At 41.3% G+C, this 26,720-nt stretch overlaps 1 protein-coding gene and 1 long non-coding RNA gene across 8 annotated transcripts; one reads left to right on the forward strand and one right to left on the reverse strand.

The window, feature by feature from the left end:
- Nucleotides 1-1,823: 1,823 nt before the first annotated feature.
- Nucleotides 1,824-25,993, forward strand: fgf17 (fibroblast growth factor 17). Of its 7 annotated transcripts, XM_049004753.1 has the most exons (8): nucleotides 2,055-2,078; nucleotides 13,138-13,255; nucleotides 13,827-14,022; nucleotides 16,771-16,903; nucleotides 21,655-21,691; nucleotides 22,001-22,178; nucleotides 22,867-22,973; nucleotides 25,210-25,993. In XM_049004753.1, the coding sequence occupies exons 4-8, from the start codon at nucleotides 16,884-16,886 to the stop codon at nucleotides 25,498-25,500; spliced, it is 633 nt and encodes a 210-aa protein (XP_048860710.1). In that variant the 5' UTR covers nucleotides 2,055-2,078; nucleotides 13,138-13,255; nucleotides 13,827-14,022; nucleotides 16,771-16,883; the 3' UTR covers nucleotides 25,501-25,993. The 7 variants fall into 7 exon arrangements, with proteins under 7 accessions (XP_048860680.1, XP_048860696.1, XP_048860710.1 ...); XM_049004745.1 differs by lacking the exon at nucleotides 2,055-2,078 and having other exon boundaries at nucleotides 13,046-13,255; nucleotides 13,850-14,022; XM_049004723.1 differs by lacking the exons at nucleotides 13,138-13,255; nucleotides 13,827-14,022; nucleotides 16,771-16,903 and having other exon boundaries at nucleotides 1,824-2,078.
- LOC125727816 (uncharacterized) lies at nucleotides 21,443-22,749 on the reverse strand. The gene is made up of 3 exons (XR_007388863.1): nucleotides 22,612-22,749; nucleotides 22,064-22,096; nucleotides 21,443-21,741 (listed from the first exon to the last, which is right to left on the reverse strand). It is a non-coding gene; the product is annotated as an uncharacterized LOC125727816 (long non-coding RNA).
- Nucleotides 25,994-26,720: the final 727 nt, after the last annotated feature.

Raw genomic sequence — 26,720 nt, forward strand, 5'->3', positions numbered from 1 at the left:
CAAGTGACCACCCCCTCTAATTCTCAGAGTAGCTGTCTATTCTCTGAAGTAATGATGTTCAGAGCCTCAGTTTTGGAACAAAATGGAAAATGGAATGGTCATCTTAGTGAACTCCCTGTTAATTTAAGGGACTGAATCCCTGTTATCGTTTCCACATCTGCAAGACACTGGGGGTCCATGTTTACAAATCCATCCTCAGGTCATTCCAAAGTTTATGGGAAAATTTGCAACAGGTGTGACAAAATGAGCTACCCAGCTCACACATGCTTACTTTCACGGGAATCCATTTCAGTACCAACACCATTCATTACAAACTCATCACTCAGTCCTGTTGTGCAATTGGATCATAAATATATAATTGTTTCTTTTCACGAAATCATTAAAATATCCTCCGGTGATCTAGCAATTCATGTTCCTTCCATTTAGAAGACCCTTCTTTTTAGCTGTACCATTCAGCCAATAAAGATTATAAAGCTGTTAATATAGAAGATAAATGTTAATTTTAGAAGACAATCCTAGCTTTCAACTGAGAGATATATCTGAAGGTGGGGCCTGGACAATTTCCTCTTCCTGTTCATCCAAAAATGTCTGCTGTCACTACAAGTGCGGTTTACAGAAAGGAGAAAGTTCATAATTCGTGAATGTAAATGTTTTCATGTCTGTAATAACAACTTATAAGTGTGAAATTACAGTAGTAGCCACACACTATCCAAAATGCTACCATTAGGCAGACAGTACTGCATTATGAGAGCCCAAACCAGGAGGCTCTGGGAAAGTTTCTTCAGTCAGACTGTTGTGGTTTTTCCCTTCCCCGCCAAATCAGAAGTCAATAGCTGCTGGTGTAGAACCAAATTCAGTCTTTATTGCAACAATGAGGTTACAACCAAGGGCCGGACACTTGCAAGTGTGTCCAATACTGTTTTACACTAATTTTATATAAATTCTTATCATTTAACAATATCTCGTCACTTGAGCATCATCATTCCTTCAACCATTCACAATCACTGTTTTCTCCCTTGATCCACACCCCAAGGTGATAAGTTTGTCAACCATTTCTATTACTGTTTGATCCCTCGGCCAATCATAATTGTTACGCGACCATCTCCGCTTGGTTTTTTGAAGATACTCAGCCGTGAACTCAGGCGAATCCCTTCCTTCAGTAGTGAACCTTGGCAGCTTCAGCCTGTTGCACATTGTCTAACTAGAGGGTTGGTAATATATTTGTCCTTCAATATAGAAATAAGGTATACACTAATAAAGGTGGATATTCATATACTCAGGGCTAACAAAGTAGCTAACAGAACCTATGAGGTTAACACAAGGTGCAAATACATACTCAGTTAATTACAATGTGTTGATTATATTAAAATGATTACATTGTAATGATTATATCATAGGTATTTGGCGAGCTTTTTATAATATCATAGTGATAATATTCTATGTTGTATAGTGCTAAATAATATTCCGTAAGACTGCTGAACTTTTGTCAATTAACCATTCTGTAATCCATGTTATATCCATACTCATATTTATATGCCTGTTCGTTTTTTTGTTCCAATTTACAGCCTAATAGTATGATGCAGTTATGTTTTGTTTTATTTGTACGACTTCATCACCACTGCTATGGGACTTTGCATACAAGTTTTCCACTTACCATGCGTGTATTGATCACCAAAAATCGCAGTTCAATCTCACTATATTTAATGCATTCAAATGGCAAGGGCTTCCTGGAACTATTTGAAGTCTACATTAATCACGTGACGATCAGGCATTTTGAAATTCCGTCGACGACGTCGCAGCTGAAAATGCGTGCATATCAATAGGCTCGTTTTAAATCGACACGTCTTTTAAAAATTATTTCAATGAAATTAACGTTTTTAATTTCTGAAACGCTTCAGTTTATTATAACAGATGTTTTTCTTCAATGTCTCTCACAAAGCAAAGAGGTGCCTTGTACACATAGGAATTTCCGTGGAATAGGCCTACCACAGCGGCACTAGCGTTATGAACGAGCATCTGGTGATACAACACACAGATGACATTCTGAATGATGGACCGCCAGAATGGGCAAAATCAACGTAAGTGTTGTCTGTTTATGTCCATTAAATGTCCATTAGTATGAAAAGCTTTTCAATATCTTTTGCCCGTGTAGCTGCGTAATACACGCATTATTAAAGACATAAAGTTGACTGCCTGCTACCTTAGAATTTCCATTGAACTGGTGTTTGAGAAAATGTTTAAGCTAGAATATGGGCTTGACCTGACGTCAAGTCACGTAGGAAAAATCGTAAATATGATGTAAGAGCGCATGAGCGCCACTACAAAGTCGTATTTCCCAGTGGGAAACTCGGGATTTTAAACCCCAAGTTCCCGAGTTGGGGGGGTGTCGTTACAACAATCATAGCGGGGGCGATGGATATATACTTCCACCGTAAAAGGCAAATTATTTTGAAAGGAGTAAATTTTATATAGGGTGTCATTGCAAAACTCAGAATTGGTTTGAATGTTGAGGAGATTATTAAATGGTGTACCCTGGAAAAATTATAGTTTTTGGTCTCAATATTTGACATGTAGTTGATCAGCTATTGGCTGTTTGCGAAATGTCTAATTAAGGCTACAAATGCATTTTGGCGTTGGGGGAACGAAAAATACAGCTAAAGAAAAAGTAGCTTTCTTATTTCCGACTGAAGCACTTGAACTCGCATCATATCGAAATAATGACTTTCCAACACTCTAGTCAGATGTAGGACTTGAAGGCAGTATGAAAATTGCAGGTTGATTGCAGGTTCCACGGTGGCAGTGTGTGTTCGTGCGCATTGGACTTGTCGGGAATCATTTATAAACTGAATAAAAACTGAAAACTGTGTTTACCACAAAAGCCAAAAAAGTCGCACGCGACATGCTCTGCTAACCGAATTCATTAATCATAGGATACGCCGAATTTATACAGCTTACATCACAATACGCCTATCAGTGATATTTTAGGTGTACTATTAATCAGCATATGGAATTGTGAACGTAATGTCCGTATAGTACCGAAAAGCCAGTATCTTATCTAAAGCCCTACAGTTTGTTATTGTGAAAATAAAATGTATTTAAATTAAATGGTCAATTTGAATTTCTGGAGTGAAATTAATCGTTTAGATTAATCGACCAATCTGTAAAAATAGTAGAAAGATTAATCGATTGTAAAATAGTCCTAAGCGGCAACTCTACTGAATTGCGTGCAAGTTATTACTGAGTTCAACTTAAGCTCAATTTAGCTGGATATTTGGGTGCGAGTTAATATAAAGACAATTATTAAAGCAGAAATTCGCTCTCAAGCAAATACTGTCTTATTGGTTTACTGGAACAAAATCGAATGTCGGAGGCATTTAGGCACTAAGCCATTTTCAGCATCTTACCATCCTGAAGATAGCATAGTTCCGAAACACGTCTGTAAAAACCAAATAGACTCAAAGAATAAATCCTTAATTTAGGACCTAATATTTGAGAGTTAGAGGAGATAAGGGGTCGCTGTGAACAGAAATCTATTTGTTATATCTTATCTTCCTCTTATTCACCCTCTGTGAATTCAGCATCAGGTCAGCAGGATATCACTGCAGTTTTATTAAATGAAGGTGTGTGTTTCACTCCAAGAGGTGTGTATATTGTGCTGTGTATGTCATGTACAGAACAAAACAGACCTAAAATTCCAGTAATTTAACATGTTAAAATAACAAGTATAATTTCATAGTAATTAATTGGTGGATCTGCCTTGCTTAGAAATACATATGTGCAGGGATGGACTTTGCCTTGAAAACTAGGGGGCTCATGAAGACAGAATTTCCAGAAGTTACATTTAATGACATAACCTAATATGATCAATTAAATGATAGGATCATGTATGTTATTTACATTTTTAGCAACAGTTTTCAGGACAAACATGCCCCAGTCTCAGCTATAATGGACTATTCTACTCAAGACTATGCTTTCTTTTAATGCAGAGTCTACCAGTTGTTCACGGCCATGCGAACTGTCACAAAGTAGCACAATAAGAAAACAGCACCAAGATACAAGACTAACATTACATCTCCCTTGTCTGATACTGTCCCACTAGAGTTTTAGTCAACATGTGAACAGACGTGGAGTGAACACACTTAAATGAACGTCTGCAAAAATTCAAGACCAACCTTAGCAACAGAGGGAATGATTAAACTTCTTAAATTTGACCAGTCAATCCTCCAACGTGATACCCCTCTCCCCCCGATCGGCAGATTTTGCACCAGCACTTCCACCCCCACCCTGTTGGTGAGTTTTACCACTAGCATTCCACACTTTGATTAGCATATTGTTGATGTTCCATTGTTTTTCCTTTGTTTATCTCCAATGGTCCACTTAGGGGGCCCCCTACCCATGTCAGCATAGGGCAGCCAGAGATGCATGTGCAAGTGTGCTGCCTGTTTCATTATTCTGACAGACCCATAACGTAAACGAAAGGGAATAACAAACCAAGATCGTAGCGCTATTGCTGAACTGAGAGCCACATCGCACAGTGGAAATCATCACTGAAACTCATGCCACTGGATGTTCTTATTGCCAGATAGTCTGTAAAGAAAAAATAAATAGTCTGTAAAGAAAAATAAAGAAAAAGCGAATAGCTAAATATTTGTATTGAACAGCTGAATCCGATTTGACTGACAAAATTCTGAGTTGCCTTAGTTTTTAGTTTTGATTTTTAATTTAAGTATCATGGCTGTAAAATAGGGGCGGCATGGTGGTGCAGTGGTTAGCACTGTTGCCTCACACCTCTGGGACCCGGGTTCGAGTCACATGTGTGCGGAGTTTGCATGTTCTCCCCTTGTCGTCGTGGGGTTTCCTCCGGGTACTCTGGTTTCCCCCCACAGTCCAAAAACATGCTGAGGCTAATTGGACTTGCTAAATTGCCCATAGGAATGCATGTCAGAGTGAATGGTATGTGCGATGGGCTGGCCCCCCATCCTGGGTCGTTCCCAGCCTTGTGCCCATTGCTTCCGAGATAGGCTCCGGACCCCCCGCGACCCAATAAGACAAGCAGTTTGGAAAATGGATGGATGGATGGGCTGCAAAATAAATATTGGTTCATGTCATGGTTAATATTTTCTGCGCATTTCTCTTAAATGACACATTAGTATACAGCTCAATGAAATCATTCAGACTTTCTTCATTGGCTCGTCAACTCCTATAAAAACTGAACAATGTCTTCATTTAAAATTCTGTTGCTGTAATGTGGTTTCTGATGCACATCTGTGTTACTCTTGCTTTTTCAGAAATCATCTTCATGTGTGTTACCTTGTATGCCTGATGAATCTGTGTATTGTTCCTATGTTGTTGTTCATCACAAATTAAAGGAACCCTCACAGGGGCCAGGTGATGCTGACCCTAGTTTACTTCGAGCGAGCTAGCAGTTTTCAAATTTAAAAATTTCACCAAAAGCTGAAATGAGTCAGTCTTATGAAACTTGAGCCAAAAAATCCCTACATAAAAACACTCGGATCACAATACACCACTAAGAAATTAAGAACATAAGACATTTGCAAACAAGAGGAGGCCATTTGGCCCATCAAGCCCGTTTGAGGAAAACTTAACTAATAGCTCAGAGTTGTTAAAATCTTATCTAGCTCTGGTTTAAAGGAACCCAGGGTGTTAGCTTGTGCTACACTAGCAGGAAGACTATTCCATACTCTAAATAAACGCTGTGAAAAGAAGTGCTTCCTCAGATTCATTTTACAGTGTTCTCCTGATAATTTCCACCTATGGCCACGAGTGCTAGTATTTAAACCAATATTGAAATAGCCATTTGGCTGAAAAGCATCCAGACCTGTTAGAATCTTATATATCTGGATCATATCCCCCATTAGTCTCCTTTGCTCAAAGCTAAACAGATTCAGCTCAGCTAACCTCTCCTCGTAAGATATTCCTCTAAGACCAGGAATCATTCTTGTAGCCCTACATTGAACCCTTTCCAAGGCAGTAATATCCTTTTTAAGGTATGGTGACCAAAGCTGCACACAATATTCTATATGAATTATAATGTATCTATAGATGATCGCATACAACATTAGATATTTTGGAGAAATGATGAAGAGTATTAGCATTAAGAATGACAGCTGCATATCTTAAGCATGTACTACTTTTTTTACACGATGCTGAAGCTCTCGGACCTGAAGCTTACTAAAAACAGTCTAATCTGCATAATCTAGCCCTGTGATAATAATATATTGGAGTGATTGTACAGCTTAGAGCTGGGGACAGGCTCCACCCTCGTGATCCTGATCAGAGCAGACGGTTATAAGATAGAGTTGAAGGTTGGAGTATTGATGGAAATTTGAAACAATACACAAATACTGCTCCTAACAGTACACCAGTAATGCTATGTAAAATGTAAATGTGTGTGACAAAGTTTTCTTATAAGATGTTTTTCTAAATGAAGCTGACAGAGGGCAGCACTGAGTCTCATTGCCTGCAGTCATCCAGAAGAGAACTTTGGTTACTAGTGTACTACTACATAATTTCTGTTTTTATAAATTAAATATTTAAAATAACTTTGTAAGCTTTGACCCTCTTCCCTTCTATCATCCTACCAATCACTCCAGTGTTTTCCTGCTTTTGCTGACTCCTGAAATTTAGCATCCATTTATTCATCAGTACCATATTCGCATAGGTAATAAAGAGCAAGGTATCTAAGCAGGATGTTTCATATGCAGTTACGTTTTATTGTGTTAGAACAAATTATTCTTCTGTCTAATTATCCATGTGAGAGCAATGTTGTCAACACAAGCGACGTAGACCTGCATCCCTGTCGTGAGTCCCAGTCACACATTCACAGAAGCAGAGAGTGTGTTCCCCCACTCCAGGCTGGAGTTTAGGTGAGCCGATCCTGGGTTTGTCAAATCCCTACACACAGAAGGAGGGGGACCTGCCAGGGGGTGGCTGGAGGGGTGGATTTTAAAAGGGACTGTTTTGTTTGAATATCAGAGGGTGGGGGGGTTGGGGCGAAGGGCTGATGACAGTCCCCAACAGGGCAGTGACAGGCATCAAGGTGCGGGCAGGGGCTCCCCGGCTGGAGCCTCCTTGTGCTGTTAACAGAGCTCAGGGTTAGGAAAACAGACGGCGGGAGAGATGAAGATGATTATGAGAGCCATTTACGCAGCAGTGGCGACGGCGGTACTGTGTAAGTTTGGTGAAGGAGGATGGGGGATGGCAGCCAAGCGTTATCAGCCGTCGCATTTCACTGTGTGTGTGGCAGAAAATGCGCGTGGGGGTGCGGGCAGCTTTAGCTATCGCACTATAAATGTACTTTTTTTGTCGATGCTGATCTTTATATTTTCCATTTTAATAATGGCAAGCAAAAAATAAAAAAAAAAACACCCATCAGAAACACAGGTAGTAGAACATATCTTCGTAAAGTTTGTAATACTGGTCGTTATTGAAGTATTAATTATAAGGACATTATAAAACAGAAAGCGAATTACGATTGCGATCTGTCCTGACTGACCAGTTGTAAGTGGATTTGGTCGTAAGTTGGCCCTTTATTTTATGGGCAAAAATGATCGTGTTTAGTATTCTGTATAATAAAATATCATCTTTAAGTCATATTGTTTGGGATGTTGTGACCTTTTTACCACCATTTTCTTAGTTCATTATTGTTATAACATTGTTACCCCCATTTTGTTACTGTAGTTCATTATTGTTATAACATTGTTCCCGCCATTTTGTTACTGTAGTTCATTATTGTTACACAAACAGATACAAATGTACACTGTAGACTGAGCACGAGATGAATCTCGCAGGGATGCTCGCGCTGCCGACCATTGGGGTGGAAACTGTCATACATGGTGCAAGATGCAGCACAGTCCTGGCCACATACCTGCTTTTTTGGAACAGTTGTAAAGTCAATCAGTCGTAAGTCACATACAACTTAAGCTGACGTGCACTATTTTTGAACTGTATTAAATGTATGCTGCTACATTGTTATTTGTAAAAAAGAAAGTTAGTTACAATGCTTTAGAATTAGCAGTGGCACTAATAAGCATCTGAAAAAGTAGTTAAGGTATTAATCTCGCTAATTGTAGTTAGCTACTCCCCAACACTGCATACAGAGTACTTCTGTACTGTTGGATATGCTTTGGGAATGTACTTGGAGAGTGTGGGGGGTGTATGCAGCCCGGAATGTTCCACACCATGGAGGCGAGCACCGGGGCCGCAGTGCCCATTCCCCCTGAGAGAGAGCTCCAAGTGTCTGCACTGAACTGTCGCTGACACCCGGAGCTGGTGAAATGCAGTGGGAAGGGCTTGGGGTGTGTGGATGGGGGGCGGGGGACCAGAGGGTATGCTGGGGGGGCAGATGCACGGGTGTTTAATTGCCTGAACAGAGCCAGGGGGACTACACAAATGGCTGGGAGGTGAAGAGGTTAGGCACATAATTCTGCAACGTGCAGATAAATCAGAAGCGTCCAGCAGCACCACGACCAACACTGGCCACCTGATGTTTCCTCTACAAACACAAGCGTCCCATCCCCCGGACATGGCACCCGAGCAGGCCACCGTGCGCTGGAGGGTCGGGCCGCCGAGAGGGCATTCACACCTTGTTAAGTTTTACAGCCCCCGCATTTGTCGCCCCCTCACTCCTCTATTACCCCTTTGACTGGGTCACCCCCCTTTGATGTACATGTCTCACTCTGAGTGGAGGCTTTGGGGAAGCTGCAACGTGACGATTTCCCTTATGGGACCGAGTATACAACATGGGTATGTTTTATACTCCTGGGGGGGGCAAAATGAAACACCATCAACGGTAAACGAAACAGTCACATCATTATGTCACTATATAATAGCATTGTACTTAACGTCAGTTGAAGCGAATTATCGCAGCACTGTTTGTAGCGTCACGGTGGAAATTTTGCATACCGTGCAAAACGTGACGGCCCGTCACGGCCAAGAAGCCACCAGCGGTGAACCTTTCGCACCGCTCGGGGTCAGAGGCACTGGTGAAACAGTCCCGTGTAAGAGGTGATCGCAGCCCCCCCCCCCCCCCCCTCGCTGCTTAGGAGACTACGTCGGAGGTGCCTAGCGTGGTGTTTCTTTTGTTCATGGATTCTTCACCCTTTACCTGTACATCATAGGCTTTCGTAAATGGCACGACGGAATGCAGAATCAAGGAAGAGCCAGTGAGCTTTCGGAGCAGGAGGAGACTTAACGCATAATGCATGACTTCTGGGGGGTGGATGAAAGGGCTGCCGTGTCCATAGGTGAAAGTATGAGTTACAAAAACAGCAGGTTTGACGGGGCGTTTACAGCATGCTCGGGCCGTAGCTGTAACGAGCAGCCCGTGCGCATCCCAGAGCTCAACTGTCAAAAATGCCCTTTCAGTCGAGTCAGGTTCAGCGAGAAGTCGCCTCGGCTCTCTTTGAGGCCGCAGGAGCGAGAGTGCTCTGAAGGTGTTCCCAACAGGGCGGTCCGATCAAGTTTCTCCCCGGACAGTCCCTGAAATTGAAAGAAACCAAATTCCTGTCGTGTAAGCAAAAAAATGGCTATAATTTTGGTAATTGCTTTTTCTTGTCACATGGTGAAGAAAGTAGGGGGGGACTGCGAGGGAATACCTGCAACAGTGTTGTACTTACCTTTCAATGTGAAAGACTTTTCTTGTTGGGCTTGAATGTAGGATTAAGTCTTTTGAGCACACCTACATTGTAGCACCTGAATGTGAAATAAAGGCATCCTTTGTGGGGGCCTTGTCTCCCCCCCCGCCCACCTCCAGGGCCCTCTATCCCACCAGGCATCCGAACCACCTCACACACAGCCTCAGCCCCGGCCAGCAATTAGCCCCCAAATCAAACCGCAGCGGCTGGGACTAATTGTTTCTAATAGGCCTTTGTAAAAAGCCACGCTGTTTCCCTTTCAGGTCTCTCGGCTGCTTGTGTGTTAGATGGTGTGGGGTGGGGGGGGGGGGCGCATTGTTCCACTCGGGAGATAAACCAGTTTTCCTTTTTTTTAATGCCCCCCAAACTAGACTTAATTTTCACCTTCCTTTCACGGTTCAGGTGCCGTTGTGTATTGAAGCAGCTCCGGTCTGTGGTGGGTGGGTTAGGAGGCATTTACAGTGCCTCACAGCTCGCCATTCACTGGCAGCCTCCTCCTTTATGCCAGTTTGACTCAAAAGGGGGGTGTATTTGTACATTCAGACAAAATCTTTAGTGTTTCCCCTCTGTTCCCTACTGTTTCATTCAGTGGCGGCGACTCTGGTGCGCCGGGAAAGTTAGGAAAACGCGCCCATACTCATTCATCCATCTTTAAACGCCTGTTAGAGCTGTAGGAAATTAAAAACTTCCCTGCACACGACACTTGCGTATTGTGCAGATGTAGTTTAATCTCATTGTGCATTACAATCTGCCTTTAAACCTGTTTGAATCTGGATTACAGGCTAGGATAATTACAATAAGTAGACTAATTAGTCATGGAATTGAATTGATGTGCTACAGGTCACTCGTCCTATCAGATGAGATTTTAATTAAGATAATTTTGAGTTAAAAGTGGAAATGTGAGTTCTTGCTTGCCACCTTTAACTTGATTTCCGATTCTTCTACCTTTGTCTTTACATCAATGTCTCTTTACCAAGTTACCAAATATAATGAAGGTACCTTCAATTAAAATTTAAGGTTAGTTTTGCAAACTTTATGTTTATCTGTTAATAATTTCATTATGTAGTGAATGTGAAAGTCTTTTTTTATCTTAATGCCCTACAATTAGTATGCTAGTGGATCCAATTGTTAAATAAGGGGGAAAGTGCATTACATTTTTGCCACATTAACTAGACACGGTGTTACTTCAATAAAAAGTAAATCTGTTTCAATATGAAATAACCATCTACCTGGAACTGTAGGCAGTGGGCTCTGTACACCGCGAGACACAGTTTGCCTGAGAAATTGCCCCTCAGAGCAGCTTCTGTTTTAATTAGAGTGTGACAGGGTACACTGGGATCCACGGGGGGCTGTGTGATGGACAGGCCAAGGCTCCCCCTGCTGTGGACCCCTCTGTCTGCCTCTCAATCTGACAGCCTCAGAGAGGGAGAGAGCAAGCAGGAGGGAGGGAGGGGTAGAAGAGGGAGGTTTGGGGAGAATTTTGCTCTGGAATGCTGGCTGCCATGTAACCATAGACATTCCCAAATCTGTATCTTTGTCTCTCTGCCCTGCTGACGACTACAACATCTGTCAACTCTTTGCCTTCCCATCCCCAGATCCTCAGAAAAGCCCTTTCTCCAACCCCTTCGTCCTCTTTGTGCTTTTTGCTTCAAAGAGCGACTCAGGGAATGGCCATGTGCCCAAAGGTCAAAGCATCCTCATTTGGGTTTTTGTGTAGACAGAGGTGTAGAGGGGCCACCTTAGTATGACATTGCCTCTAAAGACAGATATTATTTTTTGCCAGTAACACTCTCCAGTTGAATCAAATTTGCTTGATCTGTTCTGGAAAAGGAAGTGGTCGGTAGGCTAAATGTCTACCTTGAGATTGCCTGATTCCATATGCATATGATCGGCTTTCTCCGCCAACTCCTGACAATAAAAAATATCTAATTAAATATCATTAAGCAAATGTAATATCTAAGATAAAATGCTTCTGTGGTTTTTTAAAATAAAAAAATCTCTCACTCTTTAGAACAGGGTTACTCAATTATTTCCCCCAAAGTACAAATTTCACCTGCCACACAAAATCGAGGAGGGGGGGGGGTGTCCCTTCAGTAGATTTCATTGACTGGAGTTGGGGGGGGGATAACAGAGTCCCCTATTTCCATACTCCTGCATGACCATAATCATGAAACTGAGGCATTTTATCATTGAACAGTATTTAATATTTACTTGACTTTTAAAAGTCTGTCACTTGTTGATGTCCCAGCATCTGGTTTGACATATAATACCTGGGTAAACTGATTTCTGCTGGCTGCCCTCTAATGACTCTAATGCCCTGATCTCTTGTAGTCAGAGGCAGCAAAGGTCCCATGCTAAGTGCCCCCCTGGGACGCTGTCACGCTGGATATGCACCCCAGTTTTCTCCCTCTCATTGCCCCAATGCACATTTTCCGCATTGTGCATAGTGTGTAGACTTTGAGTTTCATGTTCTAGCAGATCGAATTTGATGTTTCTGAATCCATCCATCTATTTTCCAAACCGCTTACCCTACTGGGTCGTGGGGGGTCCGGAGCATATCCCGGAAGCAATGGGAACAACCCAGGATGGGGGCCAGCCCATCGCAGGGCACACTCACACACCATTCACTCTCACATGCATTCCTACGGGCAATTTAGCAAGTTCAGCATGTTTTTGGACTGTGGGGGGAAACCAGAGTACCCGGAGGAAACCCCACGACGACATGGGGAGAACATGCAAACTCCACACACATGTGACCAAGGCGGAGATTCGAACCCGGGTCCCAGAGGTGTGAGGCAACAGTGCTAACCACTGCACCACAATGCCGCCCCTGAATTCATCATGTAGCTACATAGTGTTTCATAGGGTTTGTGCCCATGGGTGTGGTCTATGTCTACTACTCATGTTGCGCTGGTTTCCCCGAGTACAGCAGTTTCCTCCCACAGTCTAAATACTAGCAGTTAATTGGTTAATTGGTGTCCCTAAGTTCCCGTACTATATCACTGGGTGTGAGAGTGTGTGTGTGTGTGTGTGTGTGTGTGTGTGTGTGTGTGTGTGTGTGTGTGTGTGTGTGTGTGTGTGTGTGCACCCTGTGATGGACTAGCATCCCATCCATGGTGTATCCCAGCCTGGCTTCACATCCCCATCACCTTGACTTGGATCAGCAGTTGGAAGTTGGATGAATTCATCATTGGCAATTGGCCTGATTGGCCAGTATCCATTTTAATTCCCCCAACTAATTGCCCCAAACCTATAAACTACCCACACAACATGACCTTGCACTGACCAGAGTTTTGTGTGTGTGTGTGTGTGTGTGTGTGTGTGTGTGTGTGTGTGTGTGTGTGTGTGTGTGTGTGTGTTTCATTGCTTTTTGTTTCAGACACATTGCAAAAAAAATTGGAAATAACACATTTAGTTGAAGTCACAGACTTCTGCTCTGTAGTTGCTAAGCCTGTGGCCCCTGATCACAGAAGGACAACAGAGTGTCCCCACAAAGGGATGTTCTGTTGCTCCTTGTCTGTACGTGTTCCCAGCCAGCCACTGGAAGCCTCGGTCCTGTATCAACTTGCTGGGAAGCAATGCCATGGAGCCCCGTGCAGGTGAGTGGAAACAGGAGCTGCACTTGTGGGTTTTTTTTCCCTAAAGTGTTTAAGTGCTGTCTTTGGAGGTGTCCTGTTACTCTGCTCTCCCCCTGACCCTCTGACCCTCCCCAAGCATCAAAGCTAAGCCAATTACTTCCATTACTTTGTGTGCTATTGTGAATGTAATTGTAAGCTTTTGACTTGGGGTGCCCAGTGAGACTTGTTTACCGAACGGCAGGCACTCTTCAAGTCCTTCTCTCTCCCCCCCACCTTAACCACACAGACATTGGACACAATCTCAAAATACCTGCCAGGACAATCTCAGACAGTTTTCTCCTCTCCAAATCAAACGTTGTATTGGAAATATGGATCATTGATGTCTACTTCCAGAATAGGATACAGTAAATCGCTTTTTTTAATTAGATGTAATTTGTACCCAAGAAGGACCTAGAGATGACTGTTGAGCTTGCAAATAAAAACTGTCAGAGGTCTGATGTGCCTGGGCAGAGGAATCAGCATGGAGCACAGCAGCCTCCAGACCCACACGTCATCACAGCTCATGGGGTTTCGTCGTCATGTGTCCTAAAAGAGTGACTGATGGGTCAACACCAGGTCCGTGAAGCCGCCGTAACTTCGCAAGCGACTCCGCTATTGGAGGCCTGACGGCGGATTGGCGGCACGTAGCCCACCGAGGGTGGTGAAGACGAGGTGGGGGAGAAGGAAATGTGAGGAGAGATTGACGGAGGTCACCCCCCCCCCCCCTTACTCTCAGAGGTCAGAGGCAGGTAAGAGGCAAGCGTCACTGACCCAGGAGTAATGCTTCTGTGCAATCATTGCTGCATCCTCATCAGAAGCGACCGGCGGGTTGAAACTCAGTTCAGCCGATCCGAGGGCTCTTTCACCAGGGGTCTCCTTTAATCAATGTCTAGGTGTTCACAATCAAGACTAGACATCAAGATAAGACTAAGACTATATATTCAGGGGTCATGGCTCATTTCTCACAGCGGAAATGGGGTCCAGGAGAGAATGCCTGTTATGTTTCTACTTTCCTCTTGCTTTTGCTACACTTGTTCTACTAGATGTACCACAGAACAGAAGCATTTGGAAGTCACTGTGTCTTAACCAGCTGTCTTCATCTCTGGCATTTATTCATTTATTCTGACATTGCGAAGACCATTCTAAGTTCTTTCCTGTAATTTATGTATCACTTTCTGTTATGTCATAGTTAAGATGATTTATTAGCTGTTCTTAGATGGCTATAGGTAGGAGCGGGTAAGTATTGGAGATGGCGCCACTTCGGATGATGGTCTTCCTGGCTTTAAGTCGGAGCATATTTAAGTATTTTGGAGTTGTTAATTAGAAAGATGAACAGCGTTTTGGTTTGTTTCTCATTTGATCTGGTGCATCCTCTGTAAACCATGACTCCAGAGAGGGCCTTTCAGTTGTCATAGTCACCATGGAGCCTGACGCGTCAGCAAGTCTCCGGACACATGTTTGTGTCCCAAGCTCGTTGCCGTGTCACCAGTCTGCCTGTTCCAGGGAGGGGGGCACCACTTGTCTGCCCGGGGGGCGGGTGGGCCAACGATGAGAGAAAATAGAAAATGGAAAATTCCTGTGTGAAGTGCAGCCGTCGGTGATCAGGTGTGAACTGCAGACTGGAGATCTGAAGAGGGAAGGGGGGGGGGGGGACATAGGCAGCTGCCCCCACCAGCTGGAGCTGCTGCCATTTTGGGAGCCCAGACTCATTTATTGTGATCCAGGCGGCAAACTCGGAGTGGCATAGAATGGTACTCAGTGAATGTTCCCAGTGCTTGTCCCCTGTGCCCTCGTCTCTGCAGGAACCATAACATGATCATATAATCTACCATCAGTTACTGTATTGTTCCTCTGCCATGCATCTCTTGTCACCTTTAAAAATATGACCACAATTCATACTTTATATATATATGCTTTATGTGCATTCATGCTAGAATTATACAGTGAAGTCACAAGTTAAAAATTTGCATAACCGACAGAATTTTTAAATGTGCAATTTTGTAAAAATGCAGTATAGAAAAGATTAAACTTAATGTTAACCCTTTATCAACTTAAAAAATGAGGGAAACTCTTCAACCACCTTGTAAGTATATAAATTTAACCTTGAATACATGTCTAATACAGGTTGGATGTCAGTAATTTTTGGAGAAGCCTCCCACTACAAGTAAAATCCCAAAACAATTTCATTTTCCAAATATTTATCCAACCCAAAAGGGGGGGGTCACATTTTTAGAATGTGTATTGCCCCTCCCCCCCAAAAGAAACTTTATTTTGTTGTTGAGGCGCGAGGCTTGTTGTGTCTGGATACAGTTGTTAAGTAAATTTAATTAATGATTCCTAAAGGATCTGCAAGTCAGTGACCTGGGAGATATTGCCAGGTTTAAAAAAAGGCATTTCATTTCTGCCTTGTTTAAATTCTGTATATAAACAGAATATCTGAGCTCAGTCGGGCTTAATTCTTCAGTAAAACGAGCAGCTTGTTTCTTCTTCGCTTAAACCTGATGCCATCCTCTGGCATGCAGTTGAAGTCATGCATGTGAGCCTTGGGACTGCAACACAAAGATTCTTCAGCTGTGTTCGGTGTCCCTCTGAAGGAGCCGCCTGCTTCTCAACGCCAGAGCCCCCAAATCTCCTCCTCCGAGCGTCGCTAATGATGCAGATGCCCCCCAGAAAGTGATACCCCTGCTGTGACCCTGTGTCAAACCCCGCTACATATGCACCCAGTCTGATTGTTCCCCCCTTGGCAGTGGGACGGCAGTCAGCTATTTCCGCGGATCTTTTCACTATTAGCTCTTAGTTTTGCCAATCGAGGTTCCCTGCATCTTGTGTCTTAGGGCAATATGAGTTTGTATGCAGCTTAAGGGTATTAATTGTGAATCGGTCACTCGAGTTTCAGCCATCGGCAAAATCTTTTATTGAATTCTGTGCAAATAAAAGTTAAGTTGAGATCATGGGCAGCAGAGTGATTTCACTATCCTCAACCTCCTATATTGCTCCACAGACTGACTGACTCTGTTCTTCTGTTGTCACAAGTAATGCATGTCAGTTTGGATAAAAGTGTCTACTAAATAGATAAAATGTAAATATAAAATTTAAGCTTTTACATTGTTATATATTTATTATAATTTTTATAATAATGACAAATATTATTTCAATTTTGTTTTCCATATTTTGTTTATTCCTAACTCCTCTTCTAGCATAAAAAATCTTTTGAAAAGGTATTAAATGTACCCTCCCTCGCCCCCCACCCCTATTTTTAAAAGCATGTTCTAAAATAGGTGACCGTGACACATGGAATTATATCTGTGTGTTCAGCATGGAATGGAATTGAACATGCGACTCCCAGGATTCCTGTTAAATGCATTTGACCCTAAAGTGCACGCTAACCATTCGCCTGATCACTAACAGTATCTTCATTAGTCAGAGCACTAGACTAAGAGTTCCTGACAGGACCAGCTGAGGTCTAACCCTAACCCTGACAGTTGCTGTCATTGCAGTTACGCATTTCTGCTGAGGGACAGAGAAGCAGTTGCGATTACTTGAAGGATAACACAAATGCAGGGTGTTATTCAAGAAATGCATCACCGATGTTGCTGATGATTTGCTCATAATGGAGGAGTCAGTACTCAGGTAATGTGTGTGTCTGTGTCTGTGTAACTCTGTGTGTCTGTGTGTTTGTGTGTGTGTGTGTGTGTGTGTGTGTTTGTGTTGAAGCCAAGGAGGGGAAAGACACCCTCATTACAGATAAAAGGGGAGGGTAAAGGGAACTAGTTCAAATTTATTGCTTCTGTCAGTTGTGTCAAATGGTCAACTTTTGCAAATGGCTGGATTGTGTGTGGGGGTTGGGTGCCCCCTGTAATAATTACAGGTTTGCCAGTTTTTGACCACATTACTAACTTGCTAGCTGTAAGATGGAACTTTAGTGATGCAGAAAGGCTAGTGAACTGTTTAGTTTCATGAAGGTAAATATATTATTCTCTAGGTATCTCTCTGAAATATCAGCTTGACCTATGATAATGCTATTTAAGTGAAAACAGAGAGAGAGCAGTAAACAGTTTGATTCGGAGTTTGGACATTGTACCTGTCTTATGGTGCATTAGGGCAGTGTTTCTCAAACCAGTCCTCGGGGAGCCCCAGACGGTCCACATTTTTGCTCTCTCCCAGTTCCCTGGGAGTTGGGAGAAAGCAAAAATGTGGACTGTCTGAGGATCCCTGGAGAATCCCTGAATTGGGGGACCACCCACTTTTCTCTACTTCTGTGGGGTCATAATGGTGACCAGTTGTTTTTTATGGCTATAGTTTTTACGATGTGTTCGGAGCTGTTTGGGGACCACCACACAACCTCCCTCCTCTTCTTTTTTATTTGTGACCCAGAGCATGGTACTGTGTGGGTTCAAGGCCCAAAATGTCAGTATCTGCTCCCTGGTAAAATGTAATCTACCCCTTCACTGGTTAAAGGGTAGCGGTGCAGGCTAACATGTTAAGCGATGTACTGAACTGGAAACAAAAGATGAATCTGCTTATTGTAAACAATATAAACGATTACTTTGCATAGGCTGATATGTTCATACAAATAGGAATGTTACTATATATGTACAGGTATTCGATTTTCCATACACTTCAACATGTCAATGAAATTGCTTATGAAAGTGTAACTTTTCACACTTGCTGCCATACTGCGGGTCATTTTCATAGCATGTTTGTGACCAAGGTAAGTACTGAGTATTCAGTGCTGCCACTTGGTTGTTTTAATATTCTAATCCAATTGCTGCTCTGTTTGTTCACCTGGGAGAGTAACGACAACTCCTCTGACAATGTCTGTCGGACTCCAAATCGTTATTTAATTTCACGTCTACATTTGGCAGCAGATTCACGGTCCCCCACCTGTTAAGCATTTCTGCAGTGTCACCCACTGCTTTTCCTTGGAGCTCTCAGCAGGACTCTGCTTACTCTTTTCCATCCCAGTGGAATGCTGGGTGCCTTTGGAGCAGATGAAGTAGATACCTATTAGGAGGAAAGCATCGGGTTGTTTCCATCACGGCTTCCAAGCCCATAAAGCCAGCCGAGGCATGAATAAGATCAACTTGCGTGTCTTTTGATCTCACCGACACTTTGTAAACTGGCAGTGGTGGTGGGGGGGGGGGGGGGGAGATTTATATATTATTTATATATTGTTTTGCCACACATCCCACTCTCCCAAAATGCCTTGCTGACACTCAAGGTAGCATCCTGGAGCACTGTGAATTCCACAGCCATGATGCCAGCTACTACCAACACTCCCTAGCCCCCGCCGGATTACCTGAAGAATGAGCCTCCATAACTGTAGGCCAGTGAGGCATTTCTACATGCGCTCTATCGCTACCTGCCCTACTACCTTACTGACAGTATTTAATTTTCCAAGAAAAAGCACCATGTTAAAAAGTATTTAAAAAAAAAAAAAAAACTTTTATCATCGTGCCCGCATGGAATGGGCCCTGATTTTGGGGTTTTCATTTCATTTGAATTTCAACTGTCTGTCCATGCTAATATAATCATATTAACAATCTATGGACCTGATTTCTGAAAATGACATGAATAATTAGTGATGGAAGAGCATAAAAGTTGCCCATCATTATTATTGTGAAGGAGTTCATTTAGGATTGTCAGAAAGTGATGCATTGAGCACTTTGATCTGTGTGTGAATATACGTATGAAATTTTGTACTTTTCAAACAAATTTTGCCCTCCCTCCTTTTGTAAAGTTACGAATTTGCTTTAGTATTATATGAACATGCTACATTTGCATGTGATATTGAATAAATTGTACATAAGTAAATGAAAAAAGTCCTCAGATTGACCCTGATGCCTTTATAACCGAAGTGTATTTCTCTGGAAGTGGAAGCGATACAAATGGATGTTCTGAAAGCTCTGCTCAGGTGACATGCATTGCTAAAATGCATTCTCCCCGCTCGGAAGCAAAATGGGCCGTCTGAAGCGGCTTATACATTATCTTTGACAACTGACTCGCAAGACAGATGGATCAAGGGAAGATGTAAGGACAAGGATTGGCACAATAAAGATGCAGACTCCTGTTACGCCATGTGCTGTATAGGAATGCAGTCTTTATAGCAAAAGCATGGTTTTAATGGTGTAATTACAGAGCAACCTGACTTTTAGAGAGAGAAAAAAAATTGCTTTTAGCTCCCTTGTAATCTTCGGTTTAACATTTCGTCTTCAAATACATGGCTTGTGTTTTATACTATTACAAAGGATGTGTTTGCAGTTAGCTGTGAGGAAATGTTTTGCCTCCTCAAATTGCGTTTTTGGATGACAATTGACAATAGACAGCAAAGTATTTTCATTTAACGAATATTGTTAGAATACTTGATTTATTCGTTAGCTTTACTTCTATCATTCCTGAATGTCCGTCATTTAATTTACGTAAAAATGGTGAAAGTGGTGGGACGTCTTTAAGACTTAATTTAATCGTCTATCAATCATTACTGCTTTTTCGTTGATTAAATGATTCATACTTCTTTTATCCCCAGAATTTTCCATACTATCTACAAATGAGTTTAAAATGAAGTCCACTTTGCCATGTGATTAGGCTATTAACTATTTTTAAAATATATCATGTACGAATCAGTTTATACATCTATTTATCTAAGCACAGTATGTTATTGTGAAAACCAACTCTTTAATTTTACTTGTTAGTTACAGTTATTAGTACTAAAGTTTGACCATCTTGTTGCCGACTGCTTTTTACACGCGATGTTGATTCCACATAATTGAACAAAAGATAAATGCTGTCTGAGCGATAAAAGAACAAGCCATGCTTTATTGATCGTGGCTACCACATCGGCAAATGGCGTGAAGGGAAACTACTTTACCAATATATAGGCGGCAATTAAATTGTTTTAAGGGAGTGTGTCACACCTATTGCCGAAAACTTGTAAGCGACAACAAACACTTTAACGACAGTGGTTAATTATAGTCTAAATGCATTAAAAAGGCAAGTAAAAAATCAAGCTTAGCAGATAAGTATTTCAGTTGTTTTGTATGTGTGTTATTTATTTAATGCAATATGTTAAATGCCTGAAATTGTATAGGCGTGTTTTCAAAAAGATTCAACTTCGAAAGAAAATCCGTTATAACTTAAAATATCAGGAAATATTTTTTTACACTGAGACTATATATATTATATATAAGGTTTATTAATACAAAATTAAAGCCGATTGTCCAGTGCTGATTTTGGTGGAGTCGAGGTGAAGACTTCGTTGCTCTCATCTAAGCCTTGCTCCCCGTCCCTCTGGATTTTGTACTGCAATTTTCTCTGAAGTGTCCAAATGTTTTCACTGTATTTAAATATATTGAAATTTCAGGAAGTTATAGTGAATTTGTTGTTTGGAAATTTATATGCAGCTGGTTTAAGAATCTTGTTTAAAAGATAAACGTGCGTTTTCGTCACATAAATCATAATACCTTCGCCAGAAACGTTCTGCAAACCGAATACTGGTAAAAGGAGCAGGACATCCATATTGCATCTCAGTTTTTATAAGCTTTATATATATCGACAGTCTTGTTGCTTCTTTAATTAGTTGTGATTCTTCAAGGTGACATTTCTTTGTTGCCATTGCCCACCCACAATACTAGACCACCGTCTCTACATACATGGGAGGGATCTGTCCTCTCGTCTTTCACCTTTGCATAGTGTGAAGGACCGGGACGTGCGAGGGGCTAGGAGCCGTTTTAAATCTGGATGTATAGTAGGACCAAGTGACACAGTAAACACTGAGCTAGAAGAGCTGCTCTATCTAACACTGCAGCCAAAGCCGACACGGCTCTGATAAATTACAATGGTTTTAATATACATAATGACGCTTCATATCGCAGGTATACTGACTGAATAGCTTTCGAAACGAATGATGGCAGTTGTCGACTTTCTGCTTGGCGATTTTAAATTTAGTCATTCCCGTGTAGTTAGTTTTAAATCAACAGATCTACTGAGATCGGATTAATTTTCATCTGGCACCTACCTTTTTATACATATATATTTTTTGTTTTCTTTTAAGGATCTGTGTGGTCGATCACTTGCAAAATTGTAATTGCGAATGGATTCCAGTTTGCTTATTTGAACGGGAAGTGGACGGGTCAAGTGGGAGCACGAATTGCTCCCGAAGAGGAAGAAATACCACTGGAATTACAGTTCGCTAATTTGGGATTAAGTTGGCAGTTTCTGAAGAAATAGAACTAACAACAGTGTGAATGAACAAGAGAATGTATGCAATAAACCAGCGTTGTATTTACATGTAAGAATACTTACATTTCTGTTCCCCCTCACGGTATTTTTCAGTGAATAACTCTTGTGCAAACAGTAATAATTATTTGCTTTGAATTTCACAGATCTTTTCATTTCTTCGTGCTGTGGTGTAATGCTCAGGTAGGTTTTTGCTGAAGCCTATATTTTTTTGTGGTCGCCTTGTATGTTTCCTGTCAACAGAAAACATAATATTTTTAATTTTCAAGAAATATTTTGCCCTTAGTATATTAGCCTATTGATATACTATGTAATCCTTATATAAAGGTTTCATATTTTTTCTTATATAATTTATAGAATATAATGTCCATATATACATGCGTATCTATGCATATGTATAGCAGAATCTACCTTGTTTTAAAAAACAAATATTGCAGTATTTAGAGAGGTAAAAAAATCGTGTGATTTTATTTTTCCCTTTGCATAAAAAAGGGGGAGAATCACCCGTCTCCTAATTTTAACCAGTATGTGAGGGAGCAGGGCGCAGTGACTGACCAGCTCAGCCGACGACAGGTCCGGGTTTACCAGCTGTACAGCCGGACCAGCGGAAAACACGTCCAGATTCAAGGCAAGAAGGTCACCGCGACAGCAGAGGACGGCAATAGTTTTGGTAAAAAACAAACTTCTTTACGTATTAATTGGCAGTAATAAAACAGTCTTCGAGAGTGTGCAATATGGAGAAAAAATTTTAGCGCCTGAATCATTGGTTGGTAGAAAAGTTGGTTGGAAGCATCTCGATAATATATTATTCTGTACTTAGAATTAATCACTATAGAATAAATCAAGATTTCTTATTTGTGTGTGTGTTGTGTATGAGTGTTCTTATAAATTGCTAATTGTCTGTTGTCAAGTAAACCAAACTTCGGCACTTTATGCGATGCAAAAAAAATATGTAGTGCAATGAAAAGTCTGATAAGATACTTATGTTAATTTCCTTAAAAAGTGACGAGAGATGTTTTTACAACTAAGCAATTATTTATAAATAAGAATGCTGGATAATAACATATGTTTCCACAATAGGCTATATAAGGAGAGAAACGAACCTGTTTTAAATGCTTGTCAGATCCATCAGCGAAGTAATGCCATGGAGTTATACGCTGTTGCCATTGCCATCAGAGGTATTGGCGTTTGGGTTTTCAGGATCACTGTCATTTATATAGATTGACTAGCCCGATGCTAAAATAGACACACAAACTGTAAAAGCTTTTGAACACACTGGCGCGTCTTCTTTCTTTTAAACTAATGCTGATGTATGTTAAGTAGGTACGTCCACGTTATTGGCTTTTGCTGTTTTGCAGCCCGGCTCTTTGTAGAGACGGACACCTTTGGGAGTCGAGTTCGCATCAAAGGCACCGAAAGTGGCCGCTACCTCTGCATGAATCGAAGGGGGAAGCTGGTGGGAAAGGTTGGTCACCTTTTATATTACCGCGGTTGTCTTCCCTTCTCAGGACAGCATTCAGCGCCGTCCTTTTCATCAATGAGAGCTTCTGAATCAGTCTCAGTAGGTTTATTAAATATTGGTTTTCTGTGAACAAAATTGTGTTTGAGCACTGACCACAAATCAACGAATGTACTAATCTGTTACACTGTTGCTTCATAGCTTGAATTCTTAATTTAAGTAAAATGTGTACTTAATATAGGGAATGTAACAAGGACGTTTATGAGTGATGCTCTATACTGTTATAAAGAAGCTATACATCACACAGAATGTGAATTGTACTCCGAACAGGAAATTGTGTGAATCAATGTGTATTGATCCTTGGCACTGAAACTATTTTTGTGAAGATTAATGCTGTCTAGAACAAGTCAGTTTGCTATATTTAATTAAAGCATGTGCCCTGCTTCGATAATAATAATAATAATAATAATAATAATAATAATAATAAATCACATTTTTATTCAGATAGAGTCCACAGGAAAAATTGAAGGGGGGAAATTGAAGAAAAATTTGGTTGGTTTTACTGATGTTCATCTAATAGCTTCCTAAGTCATTGTTCATTTGCTCCTCAACAGGAGGAGATTACCTCAAACTGACCATCTTCTACTGATTTGTTTATTGGGTAGCGTTATTGCCTCATATCTCCATGGCTAGGGTTTGAATCTGGGGGGGGGGGTGCACATGTATATGTTTCCCAGTCTTGTATCTTGAGTCTTGTATTTTGTTGTGTTACTGATGGTTAATGTTTGGACTGGGTAGAGGTTAAGATTGTCGTGGATGAGATTGGGATATGCCCACAGAAATGAATGGAGGCTCCACACAAAGATATTGATACCTAAAGTTTGCGCGTGTGTGTGTGTGCGTGTGTGTGCGTGTGTGTGCGTGTGTGTGCGCGTGTGTGCGTGTGTGTGCGTGTGTGTGTGTGTGCGCGTGTGTGTGTGTGTGTGTGTGTGTGTGTGTGCGTGTGTGTGCGTGTGTGTGCACGCTCTGTCTTTGTGTGTGGATTACAGTATACATGTTCTTCCCACGTCACATTACTTTCCTTTGAGTTCCTCCTGCAGTCCAGAGACACACAGTTAGGCTGACTGGCATAATTATATACAGTGCTGGTTTTAGCCAATGTGGCACCCATCACCGCCAGTGCCCCTTTTCTGAAGCAAAGTGGAATTGGCTGGCAAGTCAGTGCCCACTGAGAGGTTGGCGCCCCAGGCAGTCACACACGCTGCCTATAGTATTGACCAGCCCAGGCTGTATAACCCACAGTGCGCTTGTGTCTAGCGACTTGCATCCTGCTGTGTTCTTCAGCCTCGTAACCTATGCTGCCTGGGACAGACTGCAGACCTCACCGCAGCCATGTCCAGCATAAGCAGTGGGAAGATAGATGGGTGGGTTCCTACTCTTGTGGGTTTTTTTTTTTGACCACATCAAATGACAGATGGTTTAGTTAGTTTACTGTTAACCATAAAGGAACAAATACAAATTTAGGTGGTTGTACAATATCCGTCTAATAGTTTTGTCTCTAAGAAACATAGACAAAACAAAAGATGTTGTTGAAATGTTTTTGAACCTCATTTGAATGTGTGTTATATATTGTGAAAATGGGTAGCATTTACTCAGACACCGTACAATTGTGCAACTGTCAATGAACCTCGCAATTTGGAAGATATTTTACCAATTCTAATACAACAGAACAAGACCCAAAAAACAACATTGGTCTGACAACTGAACATAGTCACCTAAATTTTAAATAATTTTTATATGTGGATACTGATAGCTATTATTGTTCTGAAAGCATGTTTGAAAGTCAATATTGTATTGCTGTGGTATCACCTTAAATAATATACTATAGCATGGGTTTAGGAAAACTGTAGGGGGATGAGTCCATGTCCTACAAGTATAGATAGCGTAGCAATCTGGATCCAGCCACTACTTTGGTCACTGTTTGGTGAACTCTGCAGTTCATCCCTCCATCCAATCAGCTTTCACACACTTAGTGCAGGGTCACAAGCTTTGAGAAAACAAAACTTTGGTTTATTTTAGGATAATAGCAACTCTTTTGTCTGACATCTGTTTTTCCTGGCCGTCAGTGTTACTGATTCCACCAAGTGTAACAAGCAAGTATAACAATGGGCATAGTACCATGTTCTCTGTGTGTGTACTGGTGGTACATCTGAATGAAAGCCTTCTCCATCTCTCCTGCTAGCCTAATGGGAGGAGCAGAGACTGCATCTTCACTGAGATTGTCCTGGAGAACAACTATACTGCTTTCCAGAACACTAAGTATGAAGGCTGGTACATGGCCTTTACCAGGAAGGGAAGGCCCATCAAGGCCTCCAGAACCAGGGAGAACCAAAGGGAAGTACATTTTATCAAAAGACTTCACAAGGGCCCACTTCCCTTCCCTAATATGGACCGGCCCAAACATTTTGAGTTCATCAGTTTTCCACCAACTCGTCGAGCCAAACGCAACCGGAAATCAAGGATGTCGCCTTAGTGCCAGAGGACCAGTACATCGGTTTGGACTGAGTTTGCATTTTTTTTTTTTAATAATAAGAGAAAGATACCATTTTATTTTTGTATTTTTACTACTAAATGCTTGAACAGAACAAATGATGTAACAGATGATAATGTAAAATGATATGATAACTGTAAATAAGGTAAGATAGAAAATGAAATGTATATATTTAATATTTCTGAGAGTGTGTTCGTATGTATGCCAGCGCTTTGAAGTACAGTAACTGGAGAATTTAGTCAAATAAACCTTCTGCCTCAATGGAAATCAGTACTTGTTTCCATGACTAACTATTATGCTCCATAGGACCAGCTGTATAATTTTGAATGTAACCTTCATTTTAAATCATGGTCATATAATGTTGCAATGTCTGTGCCAGTTTGTGATGCTACTTTTTAAAAAGGTATAAATTTGACTATATTTTGCCATTCAGGTTGTACTTCAGGTTGAGTTTAAGTAAAAGAATGATACCCTACTTGGATGTCAATGGACAACATTTTGGAGTTAAGATAATCATTTTCAGTGGTCCCAAAACAATGCACTGCTGCCCTATCAAACAGAACAAGCTTGCCTCTTGACAATGCATTGGAAAGTAATTTGCATTTTTGTTTATCATATATATTTAGCTGCTGGTTTCATCATGGATGCACATGAATGTGTTATGATTGTAAAAATAATAACATAACGAGTAGTAGATCTGTTACGCCTATCAGAATATTAGTGTGGAAGTTCTATAACTGTGTCAGATAATCAAAGTATGAAAGTTTATGTTCCGTTTCCGTTAATACTGTTTATACTTCTGAATACTGTGAGCACCTATTCATCACTGCAAAACCTAATCAATAAATTGCGATATAAATATAAATGTTTCTGTAGGTAGAAGCTTGCATGATATGGGGTCAATGCCTGCATATTTTATCGGTAAACTAAGAGGGAAAACCAAATATGTTATCAACACGTCATTTTTCATGTTATTGATTTTACAATGTGTAAATATGTATAAATGTTTAAATTGGAAATGTACACAAACAAAACATTTTCTGCCGATATCCCCATTCATTACAGAACTGCTTATCCATTGTAGTGTCACTTGGAGGACCTGGTTCCTCTCACAGACTAGCAGAGTGTCTACTCATTTCTCGTATAATTTTGAAATTTAAATTGTATCTCTGTGGTCAATGTATCCACCAAACCAAAAATGT

This window comes from Brienomyrus brachyistius, chromosome 2 (assembly GCF_023856365.1).
Source record: "Brienomyrus brachyistius isolate T26 chromosome 2, BBRACH_0.4, whole genome shotgun sequence".
Classification (NCBI taxonomy): domain Eukaryota; kingdom Metazoa; phylum Chordata; class Actinopteri; order Osteoglossiformes; family Mormyridae; genus Brienomyrus; species Brienomyrus brachyistius.